At 31.7% G+C, this 18,951-nt stretch overlaps 5 protein-coding genes across 10 annotated transcripts in view; 2 read left to right on the top strand and 3 right to left on the bottom strand.

The window, feature by feature from the left end:
• Ald1 (fructose-bisphosphate aldolase) overlaps positions 1-2,988 on the bottom strand; it is a 28,559-nt gene extending 25,571 nt beyond the window's left edge. For both annotated transcript variants that reach the window (XM_034327868.2, XM_034327870.2), the window contains exon 1: positions 2,837-2,988. The gene's annotated coding sequence lies outside the window, so the exon portion shown is untranslated. The remainder of the gene's footprint in view (positions 1-2,836) is intronic.
• Positions 2,989-3,583: 595 nt separating this feature from the next.
• Grd (GABA-gated ion channel) overlaps positions 3,584-18,951 on the top strand; it is a 140,991-nt gene continuing 125,623 nt past the window's right edge. Inside the window, exon 1 of the mRNA XM_034328006.2 lies at positions 3,584-3,886. The gene's annotated coding sequence lies outside the window, so the exon portion shown is untranslated. The remainder of the gene's footprint in view (positions 3,887-18,951) is intronic.
• LOC117606037 (fructose-bisphosphate aldolase) lies at positions 4,591-11,419 on the bottom strand. Of its 2 annotated transcripts, XM_034328014.2 has the most exons (6): positions 11,232-11,419; positions 10,084-10,296; positions 9,627-9,943; positions 7,908-8,130; positions 5,644-5,823; positions 4,592-5,552 (listed from the first exon to the last, which is right to left on the bottom strand). In XM_034328014.2, the coding sequence occupies exons 1-6, from the start codon at positions 11,268-11,270 to the stop codon at positions 5,397-5,399; spliced, it is 1,128 nt and encodes a 375-aa protein (XP_034183905.1). In that variant the 5' UTR covers positions 11,271-11,419; the 3' UTR covers positions 4,592-5,396. The 2 variants fall into 2 exon arrangements, with proteins under 2 accessions (XP_034183906.1, XP_034183905.1); XM_034328015.2 differs by lacking the exon at positions 11,232-11,419 and having other exon boundaries at positions 4,591-5,552; positions 9,627-9,938; positions 10,084-10,286.
• LOC117606036 (uncharacterized) lies at positions 11,725-13,459 on the top strand. Its single transcript, XM_034328012.2, has 2 exons — positions 11,725-13,186; positions 13,273-13,459. Exons 1-2 carry the CDS (start codon positions 12,048-12,050, stop codon positions 13,400-13,402), a joined length of 1,269 nt encoding a protein of 422 aa, XP_034183903.1. The 5' UTR covers positions 11,725-12,047; the 3' UTR covers positions 13,403-13,459.
• Rnft2 (ring finger protein, transmembrane 2) lies at positions 13,422-16,392 on the bottom strand. 4 transcript variants are annotated; one of them, XM_034328011.2, is made up of 5 exons: positions 16,046-16,392; positions 15,536-15,788; positions 14,719-15,441; positions 14,435-14,650; positions 13,422-14,349 (listed from the first exon to the last, which is right to left on the bottom strand). In XM_034328011.2, exons 1-5 carry the CDS (start codon positions 16,084-16,086, stop codon positions 14,116-14,118), a joined length of 1,467 nt encoding a protein of 488 aa, XP_034183902.1. In that variant the 5' UTR covers positions 16,087-16,392; the 3' UTR covers positions 13,422-14,115. The 4 variants fall into 4 exon arrangements, with proteins under 4 accessions (XP_034183902.1, XP_034183899.1, XP_034183900.1 ...); XM_034328008.2 differs by having other exon boundaries at positions 14,719-15,444; positions 15,527-15,788; positions 16,046-16,391; XM_034328009.2 differs by having other exon boundaries at positions 15,527-15,788; positions 16,046-16,391.

The following is an 18,951-nucleotide window of genomic DNA, read 5'->3' as shown; positions in this document are numbered from 1 at the left end:
TGTGACGTCAACGTGACGCGTGACACGTGACATAATGTGACACGTGATGGTGCTCAGTGATCGATTGTCATATTGTATAATTGAAATTTGGAATTATTGTATGTTATATTCTTGTGAAAGGTGTTTCACAAGGTATTTCAAAAGTGAAACAAGTGTTTTGTCAGACGGAAGTTATTTGTTGTAGATAACATTGAATTCTAAAATTTTATTTTTCTCTTGAAAGTTTAATAAAGGATTAATTTATCGCAATTACTATAGTGTGAACTTTATTAGGGGAGATTTATATTTACGATCTTCCTATTTTTTCCCTTTTTCTCTGTCATATCAAATACTTATTTGTGAGTAATTTATGGTTTCATTTATCGTGTGTAGATACGCGCGCACAACGCATTTTTCATGGAGGAATGTTAACAATTTAAAAACATATTGATAATGGGCGTAAAAGAATATTAAACTTCAAGAACATAATTATAATATTTTATGAGAAAAAGAGAAGTACAATAAGAAGAAAAATGAAATGTGGTGAATTGTTACTGTTTATATTCAGTATATTTTACTATTTTACAGACGTAAAATTGTTAATACAAATGGTTATTTATGTACATGATATATTTAATTTTAACTCTATGTAATACTTTCATACAAATAATAAAGTATACGCTTGTCAGTATTATTTAATTAAATCAATTAATTTGACGATAGGATTTATTATCTGGACCAGTTGTAGTGAGTGATAAATAATGTTTCATAAATGCTTGAATTTTATAAATTAGATTTAAGTGTTTAAAAAAAAATTTTATTATGTTGTATTTTATAATCCAAGTAGTCCATGATATTAAAAGGTAAGAGGTAAATATTGAAACCTCAATGATGAAAGTAAGTTCTCAGAAATCTAGGTGAAAACTAGAAATACACTTTTGAGAAGTGAAAGTTACCATGTATTGAACTCGTTAAGAAATACCAATCTACTTGTACCGCATACGAACTACAACCGGTTTCTATATAAAAATACGATATACAAAAATCGAATTTGTCATTTATATGATAAGTCAACTCAATGTATCGCAACATATGATGAATGACTATGCAAGTTTTCAAATATGTTACTAGATCTGAAGTGCGTTAACCTCCTTCCTCGTAACCCGGAGTCACAGATTACGTTTGTATCAAATTTCTATTTTTAATCTATTACTTTTTTCATATCTTTTCTAGCATACTCGACTGATATGAGATCGTAAAGCAAAGAATTAATTAAGCTTAATGATTCGAAATACGAACGTGAGATCGCCAGAAACGGATGTAACGTTAGATGTTGGGAAGCTGGTAGAACGCCAAAACTTTATTCGCATTTATGAAACGAAAGAACGTATGATGAAACGAAGGGGAGAATGACGTATGTGCGTGAACAGCAGATGCATCCTGATCCTATTGTACATACACATGCATGGTTATCTGTTTTTCGTTGTACATACACACACGACACCTTTCTTCTGTCAATATGATCCTAGGCACGTACACAGTCACGTACATACACCTATGTTCCGTGTATAGTATTGCATAAGTTCTCGCCATCATTGAACTATGCCTGTAAACAACTGATCTAATTCTAACCTACGAACATCACTGATCGCAACACCGATCGTAGTCAATGGATGACGACAAAATTAAATCGTCATTGAGCAACAGTTAAAATAGATATCGAGAAGACCTAATAAAAATTCAGACGCAATTTAAATACTACACGTGTGACTATTCGTTGAAGGGTGTTCTTTTTTCTGCTATACGCTAATCGCATGTATTACTTGGAGCCATGTAAATTTTATTTAAAGTAACAAACGTTATGATACACGTGTCGGTTATGTAGATAAGCGTAATAAAGGTTAGGATCGAACGATTTTAAATAGACAGAATTATTCGTATGATTAGTTGATTATTTGCACTTGCAAATACTTATGATCTTTTGATTATAAATATGTTCAAAAAGATGTATTTAAATATTTAAAAAAGCATGTGCGTTTCTGATATTATGGCAGGTATACTTTATCGGTTAAAGGTTATACTGGATAACACGATACTAAGAAGTTTTTATGCTCTGAGAAAAATAAAGGTACATAATTATAAACATATAACTCTGTGTATAATAAATTAATGTATTGTTGAGTTAACTCTAATTTTCGAAATACATTTATTTTAATCGTGCTGTAAAGCATTTCTTGCTCTCCTACGAATCATGTGTCAAGGAATCACGTGACCGATGTATTATTAGACGAAAGTGAATTCTTCCGATGTTTATTTGAACATCTTAATTTTAATAACTGCGGTTTTTTTTAATGCAAAAAACCAATTCAGCTGCTGCATACATTTCTTTTTACACTACTTAAAGTTTCAATTTAATTTCGATGAACGAAGTTTATCAGTTTAGATTCGATTTAAATAACGTGTAATTATTGTTTTATTAAATACAGTAGATGTATCTTTCAAAACTAAGATTACTTTTCTATTCGCGTGACCTGAACTTGACCTTTTCGTGTGTATTTAGCCATACACATGAAATGAATACATTTATTTCATTGAAAATTTGTTTATGAATTACATTACAAAAATATGGATCAGTATCATTGTAAATTTACATAATTTAAAGTAGCAAGGAAGCTATTGGGTGTCGACTAAATGTCAGTCAAGGTCGAATCTTATTGTAGGTCGAATACTCCTGACAGTATTTCCCATTGATTTTTCATCTCTCAAGAATCAACTTGATCCATGGGAATGCATGACAATTTTTGTTTAGTTTTTTGATTGAATTATTCATTCAAGAACACGTACAAACGTAACTTACCTGATATTGATGAGGTGATTCCTGACCCAAAACGCGTACCAAAGGACGTTGTATCGTTCGCTGGTTGAAAAGCGACTGAAGTAAACCTAGGGTATTCGTCGGTTTCAAAGTCTGAACCGGAATGATAGTGACGCATGCGCATTAGCCTTAACCGTGAAGGTTCTCAACCTTGATTATATGACTGTCCATTTCAGGGAACATGCGTAAGGTGTGTATATATAAAACCAAGCGCCAGGGATATTTCAACAATCAAAATGCAATTTTAAATATTTGATTTTAGAAGGATTTTTATAAAATTATATTAATCTATAATCTATAATCTAAAATTATATTATCAAAATTGTAAACATGAAAGAATTTTTTTTTCTCTCTTTTCATACAGTTTCGATTGCTATACTTTATTTTTATAAATGCGTTCCTTAACATTTGAATTATAAACTACTTTTCATATTACAAAAGAATTTAAAAAATACGTTTACATCGGTATTCGTTTAGTGCGCAGAAAGTTATTTCGAGTACTCATATGTTTGTTTTAATTTTATAAATATGTATTATGTATACTGCTCAGAATAGCTCATCGATATAATCAATAGTTAATAGTTAATAGTGATCAATATATCATTGATTCTTAAAAGATTGTAATTATTGTTTTGAGCTCTGTTACTCTTAAAAAGTTTCATTTCAATAGTAACTGATGTTAATCATAAATACGTTCGAAAATATATGCGCAGGTGTTAAATACAATTTAAAAAGCGATTCAACCACACGTGGTATTAATCGTATGTTTTATTTTTATTTGTTCACGGTTCCGTTACATGATCACCGGTGTATCGACATAAAAATAAATTCAATAAGTGGCACTTGATTGTTTGATCGCTACGACACTGGCGGATACACGTGCTGACGATCACGACCCTAAAAACGAGAAGGATGATGGAACGTGGTTGGAGGGGAAGTGACGACATATCGACCACTGGCAACGCAAATTTCCGAACGTATCGTACAGTTGATTGTTTCGAAACCATCCAATTGAGAGCCGCTGTTTTAAAGGTCAGTCAAGGGCACCTTGCCTGACATTCGCCGAAATTGCTGACGGCATTTTTCATCGGAAGGTTTACGTACTCGTTTTCTCTGCTATTACGTGTAATGAAACATACTCATCATTTTTCGTTTGGATAATATTTTTATCTTTGTCAGATGATTCTGTTGATAAAGTAGGCTTGGCTTGTTGTTATCTCGTGATTCAACTTCAGTTTCTCTGTTCGAAACATTTCATTAAGTTTAGAAATGTAATTGAAATTTGTCTGATGAAATTGAAGATGGATTTTTAAAATTGTTTCTATGGTTAGTTCTGTATTGCAGATTGTGATATTTAAATACGTGTGTTAAGAACGAGTTACTTTTATATTTTCATTACTATACACTGTGTATAGTAACGTATTGTTTAGTAATATATTAGTGCAACAAATCAATATATAAAGCTGACTTCCAAATAAATTTCGTACTTTTTTATAATTTCTATTTTACATTTGCATTGCTGTATAATGTTCTTATTCAAAAAGAAAATCTGTTAAAAGTTCTTCTGCACATACATTATTTAATTATCAAAAGAAATCATGCAGAATAAGGAAGTAGTATTAAATTGTTGCAAGTGAAATGAAAATTGTCCATCATTTTTTTATAAAATAATATTTTAATTGATGCTTGTACAATTATTCTTATTCATTTTAGCACACTGAATACCTTAGTGATTATTGATGATCATAAATTTAGTTTAGAGGGTCAAAATTTTCAACAGCTATAACTTTGTTAAATAATAATATGCATTATGTAAAACGTATTTTAAAATATATTTAATTTTTATAACCACGAATTTTTAAAATTGTATGTTATAATTTACTCTGGAGGTTCGTATATATTCATATATACCTACACTGAAATTCATAAAGAGACAATATATATAATTACAAACAATTTCACTTTACTTCATTGCATGGTACGACCGACAACTAGCCATTTTATATTAAAAATATTAATGAAGGGTTTTGAGTTATTTACAGCAAACTTTAAGCTTCGAATTGATACGGCATAAATACTACTCCATAATACTTTTATGTTAGCAATTTTATGTTAGCCTTTTTATGTTTCGAAATTAATCATTTAATTGAAGGGAGCTCTGAGGGGGGCTACAACCCCAAGTCCACTTTGCTGGAGGACCCCTTCTAAACCTTCCATGTACTATGTCAGAAAATATTAAATGACATTTTTTTTATTGTTACCCTTTTTCTTTACAATTAAATGTTGTTAAATTTTAGTCAGAATAAATCTGAATTTTTAAAGCAAGTTTATCAACAAAGGAATCTTTGAAGGTTTGATAGACCTGGGGCACCAGAAATGTTAACCCGGTCCTGTATATAACTCTTGTATAATAACCTCAGAAAATAGAATACTGATCGAAATTCTCTATACTACAGTGATTTAACTATGATACACATAATTATTTCAGAAAATCATAAAACAATAATTTAATATGTATAGCTTAAATGATTTCTATAATTGTCTACAAAGAGTTTGTTTTTCTCCTGGTGCATACACCATTATTTAGTTGCGCTTGTCCTAAAGCCGCTTCAGAGCAAAGTTTTGCCCTCTCTAGAAAGGTTTCTTGAGCTTTCTCAATATTTTCTGCATTTCCACTCCAAACTTTCATCGCTTCGTTCTTTGAAAAAATAAACAATTAATTGAAGAAATTTTGTTGAATAAACGTTTGAGCTATAGATAACGTTTTTTATTGTTTGCATGCTGTTTACTTGTAAAGCACGTCCGTAACAGAAGCTGAGCGTCCATGGTTTCTTTCCTTCGTAAGTATTGATAGCGTTCAAATTTAAAACGGAATCTGTATCCGACTGTCCGCCGCTCAAAAATAAAACCGCTGGCACTGCTGGGGGCACTGTCCTCTCCAAAGCTGTTAACGTATACTCGGCAACAATCTATTAATATTTTTAATCAATTTACAATTCAAACTTATAAAATGACAATTAGATATAAAAATATCTGAGAGAAATATCATATTACAAATAAAATTTAACAAAAAATAATATTTAGTATATTAAAATACAAAATTTAATACCCAAACATATAGAAGCCTTATTTAACCCTTGAACAACGGTGCCTGGACCAATCATGACCCAAATTTAGAAAACATATACAAGGATATTACCTTAAAGTTAAATGTAGAATTTTAAGACGAAAGAGTTTCATATATTACAAGAATAATTTTTTCAGGAACCGTGTGAAATTTAGAAAATGATAATAATATGAAATACAAAATTAGATTAAAATTGGGGATTTCTCCATGGACCGCCGTCCGTGAGTTAACCGAGATGGCCATAGCAAAAGGATTGAAATTTTTTTATTAAAATGCATTTTTCCGATTTTGTTGTTATACCGCAGTTCACCAGAGTCCATAACTGCGACGCGCAGGTTGGAAGATGGTGGGGGAACGCAGCGAGCTCTCCGCCAATCGCTTTCCACTTCGTTTGGGAATATCGCCAATCAGGGCGAAGATGCGCACTGAAGATGCGCGAAGAACGAAAACTGGTCTTTTCGCAGTTATGGACTCTGGTGAACTGCGGTATAGATACCAGTTTGGCTGATATTTTTAGTTTGAACTTGTGTTAGTTTTTATAATGCGTTTGTTAAAAATGTTAGTTTTGAAAAATTCGTTTATTTTAGATTTCCAATAGAGAAACAATTAAAGATCCATGATCTTAAGAATATAGTATGCAGTCATAGGTATACTTCTAAACAAAAACATTTTTATACCAATTAGAAAAATCTTGTTGCTATTCTCAACATCTTGAAGGCTAAATGAGAGCTAGCCTGTTTATTATATTTTAGTAGCACATTTTTTTGTAAACTTAACTTTTTACCTTTTTATCGAAACAAGAATTGAAATCGTCTGCCATTAAAACATTACATTTTTTTTAGATTGTTAAAAGTAAATGAAATCGGCAGACATTGGTTGTTTATACTTTAATTGATAACGTATTACGAAAAAATGACTTTTTATCTTCTGAAATAAACTGTTATTTAAGAAACAGCATATAAATAAAAAGAAATTCTTGTAACGGGACAAATAGGTAGTCCCAAAATATTTGTACGTAAATTGAAAATTAAATAAAAGTCAATCTATATTTAGTATTTATTAAAAGCGCGATAAACAGTAAATCGATTAGAAATTCTTCAAAAAAGTTACAAAAAGTTGAAGTTCACACTTTCACGATTGGCTAATTCTAACGCCATTCGGAAGCTGATACTAAAAATACAAATAAAAAAATAGTTTCCAGAATAAAGATTAAAAATTGATGGAAAAACATAACACTACGTCAGTGGCTATTTAATGAATTTAATTTAAAAAGAATCCTTTCTTATTATAGATATTAGATTATCATTGGATTTCTCTTTTTATACACAGAACCGAATTAAAATTTCTGGGGCCCCAGGTCTAATGAACCTTCAAAGGCCTTGTTGGTGGATAATCTTGGTTCAAAAATTGAAATTAATTCTAAATAAAAATTAAATAACATTCAACTATAAAGAAAAGGGGCAACAGTAAAAAAAATTTTATTCGATATTTTTTTACATAGTAAATGGAAAATTTAAAAAAGGGCCCCCTGCAAAGTGGGACTTGACACTGTAGCCCTTCTTACAATTAGACCTCCCCTTAATCCGGCGCTGTTTATATAGTATAACTGTCCTCTAAATATAATAGTATTGGCACAGTAATTCAAAAATAAATTACTGTACAAATACATGTAACATAAACGACAAGTATACATCCTGAATGTTTTATTGAAATGTCTTTTATTAATTTAACGAAATGGATTTGACATCTTTGACTAGTTCTTATAAATTCAACCCTTAATTATTAAAATATGTGACAGCAATAAGACTTGAAGAGGGCCACAGTATTGTTGAAAAGGTATGATGTTTTTATTAACATCAATGCTACTCATATAAAACTGGAATAGATAAACAAACAATTTTAAGATATATTTACAAATTACTGTACCTGAGATGTGCAATTCATGGTATTCTGTATTCCTGACAAAACCATCGCTGGTTTTAGAATTATCCCTTCAAGATAGACACGATGTTCGTTCAAAGCGCGAAATAAAATAGACAACACATCTTCGTGGACTTCTAATGCCCTATTTATTCCATGATTACCGGTATTCAATATTTCCGGTTCTACGATTGGTACGATTCGTGCACTCTGACATATACTGGCGTATCTTGAACATAAACAAATCATTTATAAATATTAATTAAGAGAGATACAAACTAATGAATAAGTGAAGAACAGAAAATCATTGTATTAGTAGATGTAAGGTACAAGCACGTGAAAATCTACTATTTTTCAACGACTGCCACTTACATTAGTACCAACAATAAATATAATTCATTATATAATAAAACGTTAAAATATTCATTTTAAGCGAACTAGTCATCGTTAAATAAATACAAATTATTTTTATTTCACGAATAAAAAAATTAACCATACAGCAAACATCATATAATCATATACCAAAAAACTTTCTTAACTGAACTTATATTTTTCTAAAAAGAAAAAGTTATTAACATTTTTAACCCAAAAAGTTACTTAAGACCTTCTATTAATCTTTCAGATAATCTTTGAATAAATATTACTAATAAAACAAAATTAATTCTTTATTTGAATAAATTTGTTATGTATTCGAAGGATATTCAAATAATGCGCAACTCTGAAGATGAGTAGCAATCACTAATTCATACTATTTGCCATGGGCGGGCTGGGACTTACATTTTTACCAGAAGGTTAGTGACATGACGGTTTTTTTTTGTAATTTTAATTAATTACACCTCGATTCCCTACTGGCCTACTGGAAACTTTTCCGAACTTCCGCCCCTACTATGTACCATCAAATTTTTTTTCAAATATATCATTGGACACTATCACCCTAGCGGGGAGGGGGTTTGGGGGCGCATAGGATGATAATGATAGCGCAATTAGAAGAGATTAGAAGGTTCAGCTGAGCCCTCTATTAAGAAATTAAAATCCTCTTTTTAATAAACAGCGGAATATTTTCGGAGATTTCAAATAACATTACTGCGAATAAACAAAAATGAAGAAAATTACACCAACTATTAGATAACTATGCATAAAAGGTCACACATCTCCGATCCTAACGCCATCCAGATATGTTACAGGGGAGAGTGCTCTGAGCAACTCTCGAGGCGGTCGACATTGGTTTAGGACAAATCAAAGTTTACGACAAAAGTAAACCTGTTGTTGAAAAAATATCCATGTAGTTATGTTTTAAATAAAGTAAGTAATAGCTTTGTTATTTAGAGGTCATAAACAGATGACTATGACGTAGATAAACACGACTGTTCCTAATATCTATTTATAATACCTAAGCAAAAGTATTAAAATTGTCAAACTTTGATTTCTTATACCTCCTAAACTCTAAACCAATGTCGGCCGCCACCTAATTATTACGAGGAATCACTCAGAACATTCCCCCCTACAACATATCATTATGCATATTTATCCAAATATTAAGTTAGATTAGAAAAACAATTTGTTTGAGCCCTCTCTATCGGAAAATTTTAATAGCACAACTGGATTGATGTAAGGCCAGTCTTCTTAAGACTGAAGAAGAAATTCAAAAAATCTGAAAATTTACATGACTCTACTTTCTAGATTCACAAACATAAGTAAACAATTTAAGGATTTATTGAATTGAACCTTGCAAGGACGTTCGCATTCGCAGCCATGGCCAGTTGACTCGGCGTGCTCTCTGAGATCGTGTACGTGCATCGCCATTTGGCGAAGTGGCAACCATCTCGTTTATATTGAATGCATCTCTCTTGCAAACTGTCCAAGCCTTCCGTGGTGTTTTCGTCCTTGGTGCCAAATAGCTGGACCAAACCTCTGTCGACCTTAATGCCGGGTACGACATTTCTTTGGCGTAGCAGCTCGATGAACTCAATGTCGTCCGTGGTTTTCTGATAAACTGTCTCGTGGTGCAGAATAACACCGCTAATGTATTTGGAGAGTCTAGACTACAAGAAAGTGCAAATATTTACGATTGACACTTGAATCTCGATGAATTCTCAAGAAATATTTCTCTTTTTATTGTTAAACATATTATTATTATTTTCTATTTGGGTTTTGAGAAAAATTAAGGATTATAACCAATGACCTTGTCAGCTGTGAATAGCATTTGCCGATAATCACGCCGAGTGGTTTCACTGTTTTCGATGTTGAGTTCATCGAATCGTTTTTCTAAAGATGCTGGAGACTCGTCGCTAGCTAACAACCCTTTTCCTGGTGCGATTAGAGTGTTCACGATTTTTCGCAGCTCCAGACATAGAGCGGGATCTAGCTCCGTGTATTTTGTAATGGGTGATGATATCTGGTCAAATATCGGTCAAATGGAAAAATTTCCATAAGTTCTTAATACGTATATACATATGTTCGTTACGGACGTTGCGAATCCGCGTTGATTGTAATCTTGGCAATATGTGGACGATCCGATTGGTATTATAATAGTATTATCCGACTAATATTAAAATAATAATATTAATATTAATATCGCACGTAAATTAAATTGACGCAAATCCGTAGCATCTGCAGCGAACGTGTTAAATAATTTGCACGATGATTCCTGTATTAATTTTTGTTTCATTTTACATAATGTTTAAAGCCTCATTATCATTTCCTCTGCAACAGTGAGTTACGTATTTTTAATAAATGAAGTTTTACAGAGGAATAAAGCAAATTGTATTTTCTTTTTTCTTTTTTTAAATTTATTTGGAATTGCTAGTAGATTTGGAACTAAATACTGACAATGAGTGAAACTAAAAAAGCAACAATCGAACTACTTATATTTAATTATATATGTATAACGATCATTCAATATTCTGATTTTTCAATTTTTATACTATGTATAATTTTTGTTATCAGCTACTGATATTAGGGTGGCAAAGTCCAAAGACGATATCAAATATTATACCACAACCGTAGTTACGTTTTTCAATCTTCATTTCTCTTTTTAGTTTAAGATAATCTAGTACTGATAAACATTATCTGGTATGTCAACAATGAACCATTCGTTTTGCATATTTTTTGTTTTAATTAAGATATATGTTTAAATTTTTGAAGTGTAAATTACATTTTTACAGTGTATAACAAAGTGTAATATATGTTTCTACAATAAACAGCATTTTTCTTATTAATCGGATATGATATATTGTAATCAACTCATTAAATGATTTAAATACTTCTACATTTTGTTTGGTAATATCTAATCAGTGATGAAATTATTAATAGAATGTTATAACAGCTTACTTTGTCCTTACAAGTACATTTATCTCCTAACCGCATCATTTCTTTTTTTTTTGTAATTTAAAATGTATAAAAATACTGGTCAATTTGAAAAATATAACAGAATGTCGAATATATTTTTATGTAATTATAGAAATCATGTTTGCAGAAATTTCGATAGAAATTCCTGCCTTCTTTCAGAAGTAACGAAACAGTTGAATATTTGTTTATTATCCAATAAAGTTACATGATTGTAACTTAAATCTGATATGAAACAATAACTTAATTAAAACAATCTTTTTAAAGAATCATTAAGATATTAGTAAAATATTTTCTTTTTTTGAAAAAAGAGTATGACTATATACTTATAGTATAAAAATGTTATGTTTCAATTAATTCTTACGATATGAAGCACGTTTCGTAATTGACCGCTACCAATTACCGGAAGAGTCGCGGTAAAAAACCCTAAGTGTCTCGCATCTAATTCTTTCATGAAAAGTTGCCTTAAATTTCAGCAAGTTTTTGAAATGAAAATCGATGAAGGGAACTGTTACAAGTTATTAGAAGGAGGTTAGTTGCGGTTACGTATGAGCAGGATGTATGCGAGCATTGATACTGAGCAAATATTCAATAATTATATTGCATTATTATATCGTTAATGCGTCTGTTTATATGTGATTCTCATCTGGCATTCCATATGAAAATATTTCATAGTGAGAAACCTTTGATTGCGATGTAGAAGGTTAATCATCGATGCGACGAAACAGTAAATACACGTTGGAAAATACGATAATTAAATCTAAGATAGATTTAATTAACTTAGAAAATTAGTGAAATTTTATGATGAGTAACAGAGAGAAAAGTGATTCACGATCAGAGCAATGCTCTAAAGAGAGAGAGGAAAGAGAAAGAAAGCAGTCGGTCTCTTCGCAAAGCGATGATTCCAATGGCAAGAAAAAGAGGCGTAACACGTGCAGTAAGGATAAAAGAAAGAAATCAAGGCATAGAAGTAGCTCTAGTGGCTCAAGCTCGTCTAGTGCCTCTAGTCGAGAGGCTAAACATCAAAATGATAGAGACAGGAGAACTGACAAATGGGATAAAAAGTATGAGAATGGAGTTAGACCATACCAAATGAATACAAGGGAAAGTAGAGGATACTATAAAGGACGCAGTGGATTCTTTGATAATCGAAAGCGTAACTTTGGCTATCGACCTTATAAGCATGGATTTTACGATAGGAATAGAATACATAATAATATGCAATATAATAGATATAATAACGAAAGAAGAGGCAATAGATTCTTTAATCATAATAATAGGAGACCACCTTATGATAGATCCAGAAGTAGAAGCATTCAGGATCATGATCATCAAAGAAGCTTAAAAGAATCCAGTGAGCATTCAAGAGAAAGTAATTCAAAAGAAAGACACGTGAAACATTCGAACACTGATAAAATAGAAACTAAAAAAAGAGACGTAGATGACACTCCTGTGAAAGGAAAAGAAAGAAAGAAAGATGAAGACACGCAAGAAAAGACTGATCATCTTGTTCACAAAAAGTCGAAGAGGAAAAGGTCTTTATCCTCTTCAAGTTCCTCAAGTGTAAGCAGTACTAGCAGTGACAGTAGTAGCAGTAGTTCTAGTAGTAGTAGCACTAGCAGTAGTTGTAGCAGTAGCAGTACAGATACATCAGAGGATGAAAGAAAACGCAAGAAAGCAAGGAGAAAAGCAAAAAAATTAAAGAAAGCTATGAAAAAACGTAGAAAGAAGAAGAGAATGAAGAAAAAGTTGAAGAAGAAATTAAAAAAGTCTAAAAAGAAGTCACGTAATGTTGATAAGTCCAAAGAAAGTATTTCTAAAGATACTACACAAGAGATATCAGAAAAGTCTAAGGCAATGGCACCAATGACAAAAGAGGAATGGGAAAAGAAACAAAATGTAGTACGTAGAATTTATGATGAGGAAACTGGAAGATACAGGTAGTTGTCACAAGAATATAGATCTATTTTTATTCACAGATGTACAGCATATAATAAGAATTAATTATAATTTACTGTTCTCACAGATTAATTAAAGGTGATGGAGAAGTGTTAGAAGAAATAGTGAGCAAAGACCGTCATAAAGAAATAAACAGGCAAGCAACTAAAGGAGATGGAGAGTACTTCCAGGCACGCCTGAAAGCCAATGTTTTATGAACTATTTTTCTATGTATGCTAAAAAAAAAAAATATCCTTATATAATAATTACTTTATTCTCAGTGTTAAAATCCTGTATGGCAGTATGTTTTTTAATGTCTCAGAGAAAATACTTATGTGTTGTACATTAATGAACTTACCTACAGTGTGATTTTAATTATATTACATACACAACCTTAATGACCAAATGTTGAAATATAATCAACAACGAAAACAATTTAGATTTAAGCCAATTTTATAGTCATTTCTTTTCATACTGTGACTATGGATGTTCTCTGTCATATTGAAAAAAAAGACTTCTCAATTTGTTTAAGACATTGAACATAATTATATTAATTTGAAGAAAACTTGTAACTACTTATAAGTTTCATAAATTAGTTACATTATTTTCGTAAATAAAAAATAATAATCGGTAAATCATTTTCAAAATATAAATTTTATTCTTTAATGCAAGTAGTTCTATTATTTCTTATATGCAGATTATTTTACAAATTTGTAAAGTTTATAGTACTGTTTAATAGTTTCTTTAAGTAATGAATATATAAAAAGTATTTCGTAATGAATATTAACATTATAGGTAGTTAAGTAATTCATATCAGGATAAAAATCTTACAAAACCCAAATGAAAATATTTCATGTAAATTAAATGCTTAATTGAAGCTCTTGGAGGTTAACAGTGGAAAAGATACAGTTATATGTACTATGCATAAAAATCAATACAACTGAATAAAATGAGTTGTATGACCGTCTCGATAAATAGGATCATCCGTAATTTCTGCACGACATAGCGGACATGAACGTTCTCTGTCTAGCCATGTTAAAACACATGCTTCGCAGAAGATATGTTTACAATACAATTTTATTGGCATTGAATATTCCTCATGACAAATTGCACATATACCTCCAGATGCTGCTATTTGGTCCTTTGACGGTGTTACGCCTAAACTCTGTAATAATATTAATTATTTTATGAATTAGTTTTGTTAACATTTTTAATTTCATTTTTTTTCCCAATAAAAATACAAAACGTACCGCATTTTGAAATAGATTCCAAATAGCCATGTAGAACAACTTTATACGAGATAATAAATCATTCCTTTTGCTTACTCCATACAATGCAGCAAAACATACACCCAAAATTTTTTCTGGACCTTGATAAGCTTCAAACAAATAATATAACCATGGTTGGATTGGAGCAATACATCTGTAAAGTTGAGATGTTGCTTCCACCATAAGATAACATTTTCCCTGAAATAAAAATTTTCCTTGATTTTCAATCAACAAATGTTATTAAAGCATTACACGTTAAAACTTACCCTTCGTCGAAGTGCCAGAAGTTTTAAAGGAATACACGTTAAAACAACTTTACAAACAACGGTAATCAATTTTAAAATAAAATCAGTCACCAAAACTGACCACAACAGTTCCCAAATTGTTGGAGGCTGGGTGTATGAAGAAAATAAATATATATCATATTCGAAATTAATGAACACTATACATGCAATAATATAACATGTAATAACTAATAGTGATATCCAACTTTTATTATGTTGTTTTGCAATTTCACGTTTTACAACATTATTAGCATGATTAAATGTAACAAGTAATACTATAAAATTCAATATTCCAGCTCTATGATCATAAAGACCTTTAGTAAGAAGGATAGAAACAAAGGGGATATATTTTTGAAATACTCCAAGTAATGCCCGTGTCTCTGAGCTAATTTGTAATCCTTCTGTAGGGTTTTCGTCTATATTATTATTGTTGTTATGATTAACAACATTGTTGCTGTTATTATTTTGATTTTCACCCACAACCTCATTCGCAGCTTCGCGAATATTGTTTAAAAAATTATCTGTTGCAGTTGTTTGATGATGTTGGTGATGACTGTCATGAGTTGAAACATCATGTAAATTTGTATTGTCTGCTGGGTGATTTTCAACATTAATCACATAATTGTCAGATGATGTAAGAGGAACAGTATTTATTGGATTTTGAATTCTTTGAATGTTTAACAATGAAGATAATGAAACACTGGGCTGCTGCAAACAAAAATAGTCGCAGTATTACGATTAATTTTGACAATATAAGAATTTATGAGATCTATGTTGTATGTATACTTACAATACGTACATGTTCTATAAAAGGTCTGATTTCTTGTATAGTGGAGGATATATTATTTGTAAAGAGTCTAGAGTGTTCCATAGTCCTAGCACTGAAATTAAAACCTCTTATGTTAATAGATGGAGCAGATCTGGTTGCAGTCGTTGAATGTGTCATTAGCAACCCTGAAGATTGCCCAATATCATTATTGTTTGACATATGAGGCATTGTAGAATTAGGAGGCACATTGATGATCTCTTCCAGTCTCACATTATCCGCCATTCTATTATATACAATAACAATAATTCGTTATATTTAAACCAATATACATTCACACAAATTGTTATCAAAAATTGATTTCAATTTATATAAATATAAACACAAATAGTTCTTAAAATAGTATTTTGAGAAAGATTCTAGATGACTACAAATAACAATTCCTCTAATCGACAACAATCTTGTAAGATATAATTTTATCTATTGATGTAAACACGACAATGTTTTTTATCGATGACACAGGTCAGAAAAGGGTTTACATACGGCACAAAGTTTATTTTTGTTACGCTCTCTCGAGGAAGCATCGATTAACGTCAAGAAGAATTAACAGAAGTCTTTGCCCATGTAATCATGTGACTAACATTGACATAACATATGGTAAATTGTAGGAACAAGTAGCGTATATAACGACAAATAGGGATCAACACTCAAAGCTTTCAGGGGAAATCCATTTTAGGTTGACGTTCGTTAAGCTTCTAGAACGCGTTACAAAACACTAATTCTTGGATTCTTTATAATACTAAAATTTCATTGACGCTTGGGCAAAACTTTGATTCATAATTTTTGAGATACATATATATAATACACATCCATAATCTCTTACGCCATTTGCTTTAGTATTATATTATACATACATATATATGCTCCAGTACCAATAAATTACTAACATTAAGCGCCACTTTCGAAATTATATTTTATTTGATTCCGGTAAATATTTTAAATATAATGACATATAATTATATATATTTGCAACATTATTTAAAATTACATATGTTTTTGTACTATTTACTTTAGAATTATTTTTTTGTTAAGTTAAAATAATATTCAACTTCTAATTTACTGAAAATTTAGTATTATAAGAACTAAGAAGTCTGAATGTTGGATGGTGTTAATACCAATTGTACTTTATAAAAAATTTAACCCGTCCCTGACCAAAACAACTTTTTTTATTTTGTAATTGATCTATTGGTCATTGTATCCTTAATCGATGCTAAATGTAGATTAAACATTTGCTAACCAAATAGCTAACCAAACAGCTAACAATATTTGCGAGTAGGATTTTTGGCAATTCGGAGGATCCAAAATTTTGCGGATGTTCTCTCACGGTAATGTCATTCTCTGCATTACCAGTATTTTTGTACAATATTTGGCTAAACTTCCGAAAACCTCTATGCTCCGAATTGGCTCAAATTATGACAATAGATTCTTTTTTGATAAAAATGATGATTGCGAGAAGGATTTTTAGCGACTCGAAAAAAATTTTTAGCGGCGGTTCAGTATAATGACAACGTCTGAGGGGGGCGGGGAGGGGGGAGGGGGAGTAATACGAAATTTAAAGAATTGTTTTGAGGAAATAAACGCTTCCCGAGATATTTGTAAAAAACTGTTACTGCTACTGCATCAGGATCTTACGTCTGCGTGCACGTCCCTGGCAGCGCATGTGCTGGCATGGCGCGGTCGCTTACCTACTGCTTTCGCGTACATACACACACTGGCGGCCGATTCAAATATTTTGAACGCACAAATCTCTCATGGATTGGCGGTTGCCTCCTGTCGGCCGCTATTAAATTACGCTAACCAAACCTTATCTTAGAAAAATGTATCGAAAAAAGTTGTTGAAAATACTAATTTCTACAACATATTTAAAAATCATCAAAATCGGTTAGGAGATACCACTTCTATAGTGTGATTCTCTCGCTACGCAAGACAAAAGCCGTGCCGCACAATGGAACCCCCGCTGTTCCGTTTCTTGTCCTTCGTCTCAGCCATAAACACACACAGAGCAGTCTTGGGTCCGGCGATATGGCCCCTGGGTCTCTTTATCCGCAAAAACAGCAGGGTTCCATTGTGCGGGACGGCTTTTGTGTTGCGTTGCGAGAGAATCGCTGTATCTGTATCTGTGTTTCACCCTGTATTTGTTCCCGAATTTGACGAATTGTTGCTTATTACTTGTTCTACATTACTTGGACCAACAACTGGCTCTTGAACTGTTGGAGAACAACCCGGCTCACTTACGTTTACGATAGGAAAATTTGGACGATTTAATCTAGATGTTCGAATTACTCGCATTCTACACATGTAGCACAAATTTTCTCCTAATATTATATTCTGATATTTTTAATGAAACGCGATTGTAACTGAACGAAGATTTTTAGTTACATTTGAATGTCGAGGTAAACTAAATGGATTGGAACAATATCTTCGCGGCATTTTTGCTTTCCACCAGTACACAATTACAGTTTTAAACTAAGAAAAACAAGAAACTGAAAAATACACAGCATAGTTATGCACAACACTGAACGCTTAACTGAAACCGCTTGTCCCGTTGCTTTCCCTAATTAAAACTGAACGGTGTTCTGGAAAAGTGAACCGTCGAAATCGTTTTGCCATACTTTTATTGCCTTTTAAGGGTTTGTAGACAAAAGTACCAAAAACGTGTCGACCTATTCCGTAGTTGTTAACCGATGACTGGCTATTTGAAAAAATGTAGAGTAGCGGCGCATGGGGATCGGACGGCAAGGTTTGAAAATTATAAACATTATTTACAACAATTTGAAGATTGCATTGACACATGTAGTAATTTTTTTATTAAACTTTGAAGTTTTACCTATAAAATTCGATATCTATAATACTTTCCGAGTTATGATTTTTTGAAAAAAAAGTGACCCTAAATTTTCAGTTCTTATAATTCGAGCATCGATTTTTTGTTCGTACATTGGGTTCTACAAGCCTACAAAATTTAACAAAAATCCAAGACCATGCGGGAAAAAGTGTGATCACTTTGCGTGGAATGGCCCATATAATGATCTCGAAAGTATTCCCGGCATGAATTACAAGCATAAAACGGTCAATCATAGCCAAATGGGCACTGGCCGATTTGTAAATAAAGAAACAGGCGCAAATACACAAAAGGTTGAAGGGTCCTGGAAGCACTTGAAATAGAAGATAACAAATGTAGGATATAGAAAAGAAGATCTTGCAGGACACATGTGTGCCTATATGTATGTGGCACAGAATAGTGCGGACGAAAGGACTCGATCCATTCGAACAGTTAATAGAAGACATAAAAAAAGTATATCCAGCTTGTAATAGTAACATTTAGTGATAACAACTGTGACAGATAAAAAAAACTGTGATTTTTGCTTGAACATAAACAGTTATGTGAGATT

Source organism: Osmia lignaria, chromosome 2 (assembly GCF_051020975.1).
Source record: "Osmia lignaria lignaria isolate PbOS001 chromosome 2, iyOsmLign1, whole genome shotgun sequence".
NCBI lineage: Eukaryota > Metazoa > Arthropoda > Insecta > Hymenoptera > Megachilidae > Osmia > Osmia lignaria.
This window is presented reverse-complemented; position numbering and strand designations above follow the sequence as displayed.

Bases quoted from the DNA above. Each gene is read 5' to 3' on its own strand.
- LOC117606036 (XM_034328012.2), top strand. From the start codon at position 12,048: ATGATGAGTAACAGAGAGAAAAGTGATTCACGATCAGAGCAATGCTCT. The intron at 13,187-13,272 runs GTAGTTGTCACA...CTGTTCTCACAG, and splicing joins GAGGAAACTGGAAGATACAG to ATTAATTAAAGGTGATGGAG.
- Rnft2 (XM_034328008.2), bottom strand. From the start codon at position 16,086: ATGCTTCCTCGAGAGAGCGTAACAAAAATAAACTTTGTGCC. The intron at 14,651-14,718 runs GTAAGTTTTAAC...TTTTTATTTCAG, and splicing joins TTCTGGCACTTCGACGAAGG to GGAAAATGTTATCTTATGGT. The intron at 14,350-14,434 runs GTACGTTTTGTA...ATATTATTACAG, and splicing joins GGAATCTATTTCAAAATGCG to AGTTTAGGCGTAACACCGTC.
- LOC117606037 (XM_034328014.2), bottom strand. From the start codon at position 11,270: ATGATGCGGTTAGGAGATAAATGTACTTGTAAGGACAAA. The intron at 9,944-10,083 runs GTCATTGGTTAT...ACTTTCTTGTAG, and splicing joins TGCTATTCACAGCTGACAAG to TCTAGACTCTCCAAATACAT. The intron at 5,824-7,907 runs GTACAGTAATTT...AAATATTAATAG, and splicing joins CCATGAATTGCACATCTCAG to ATTGTTGCCGAGTATACGTT.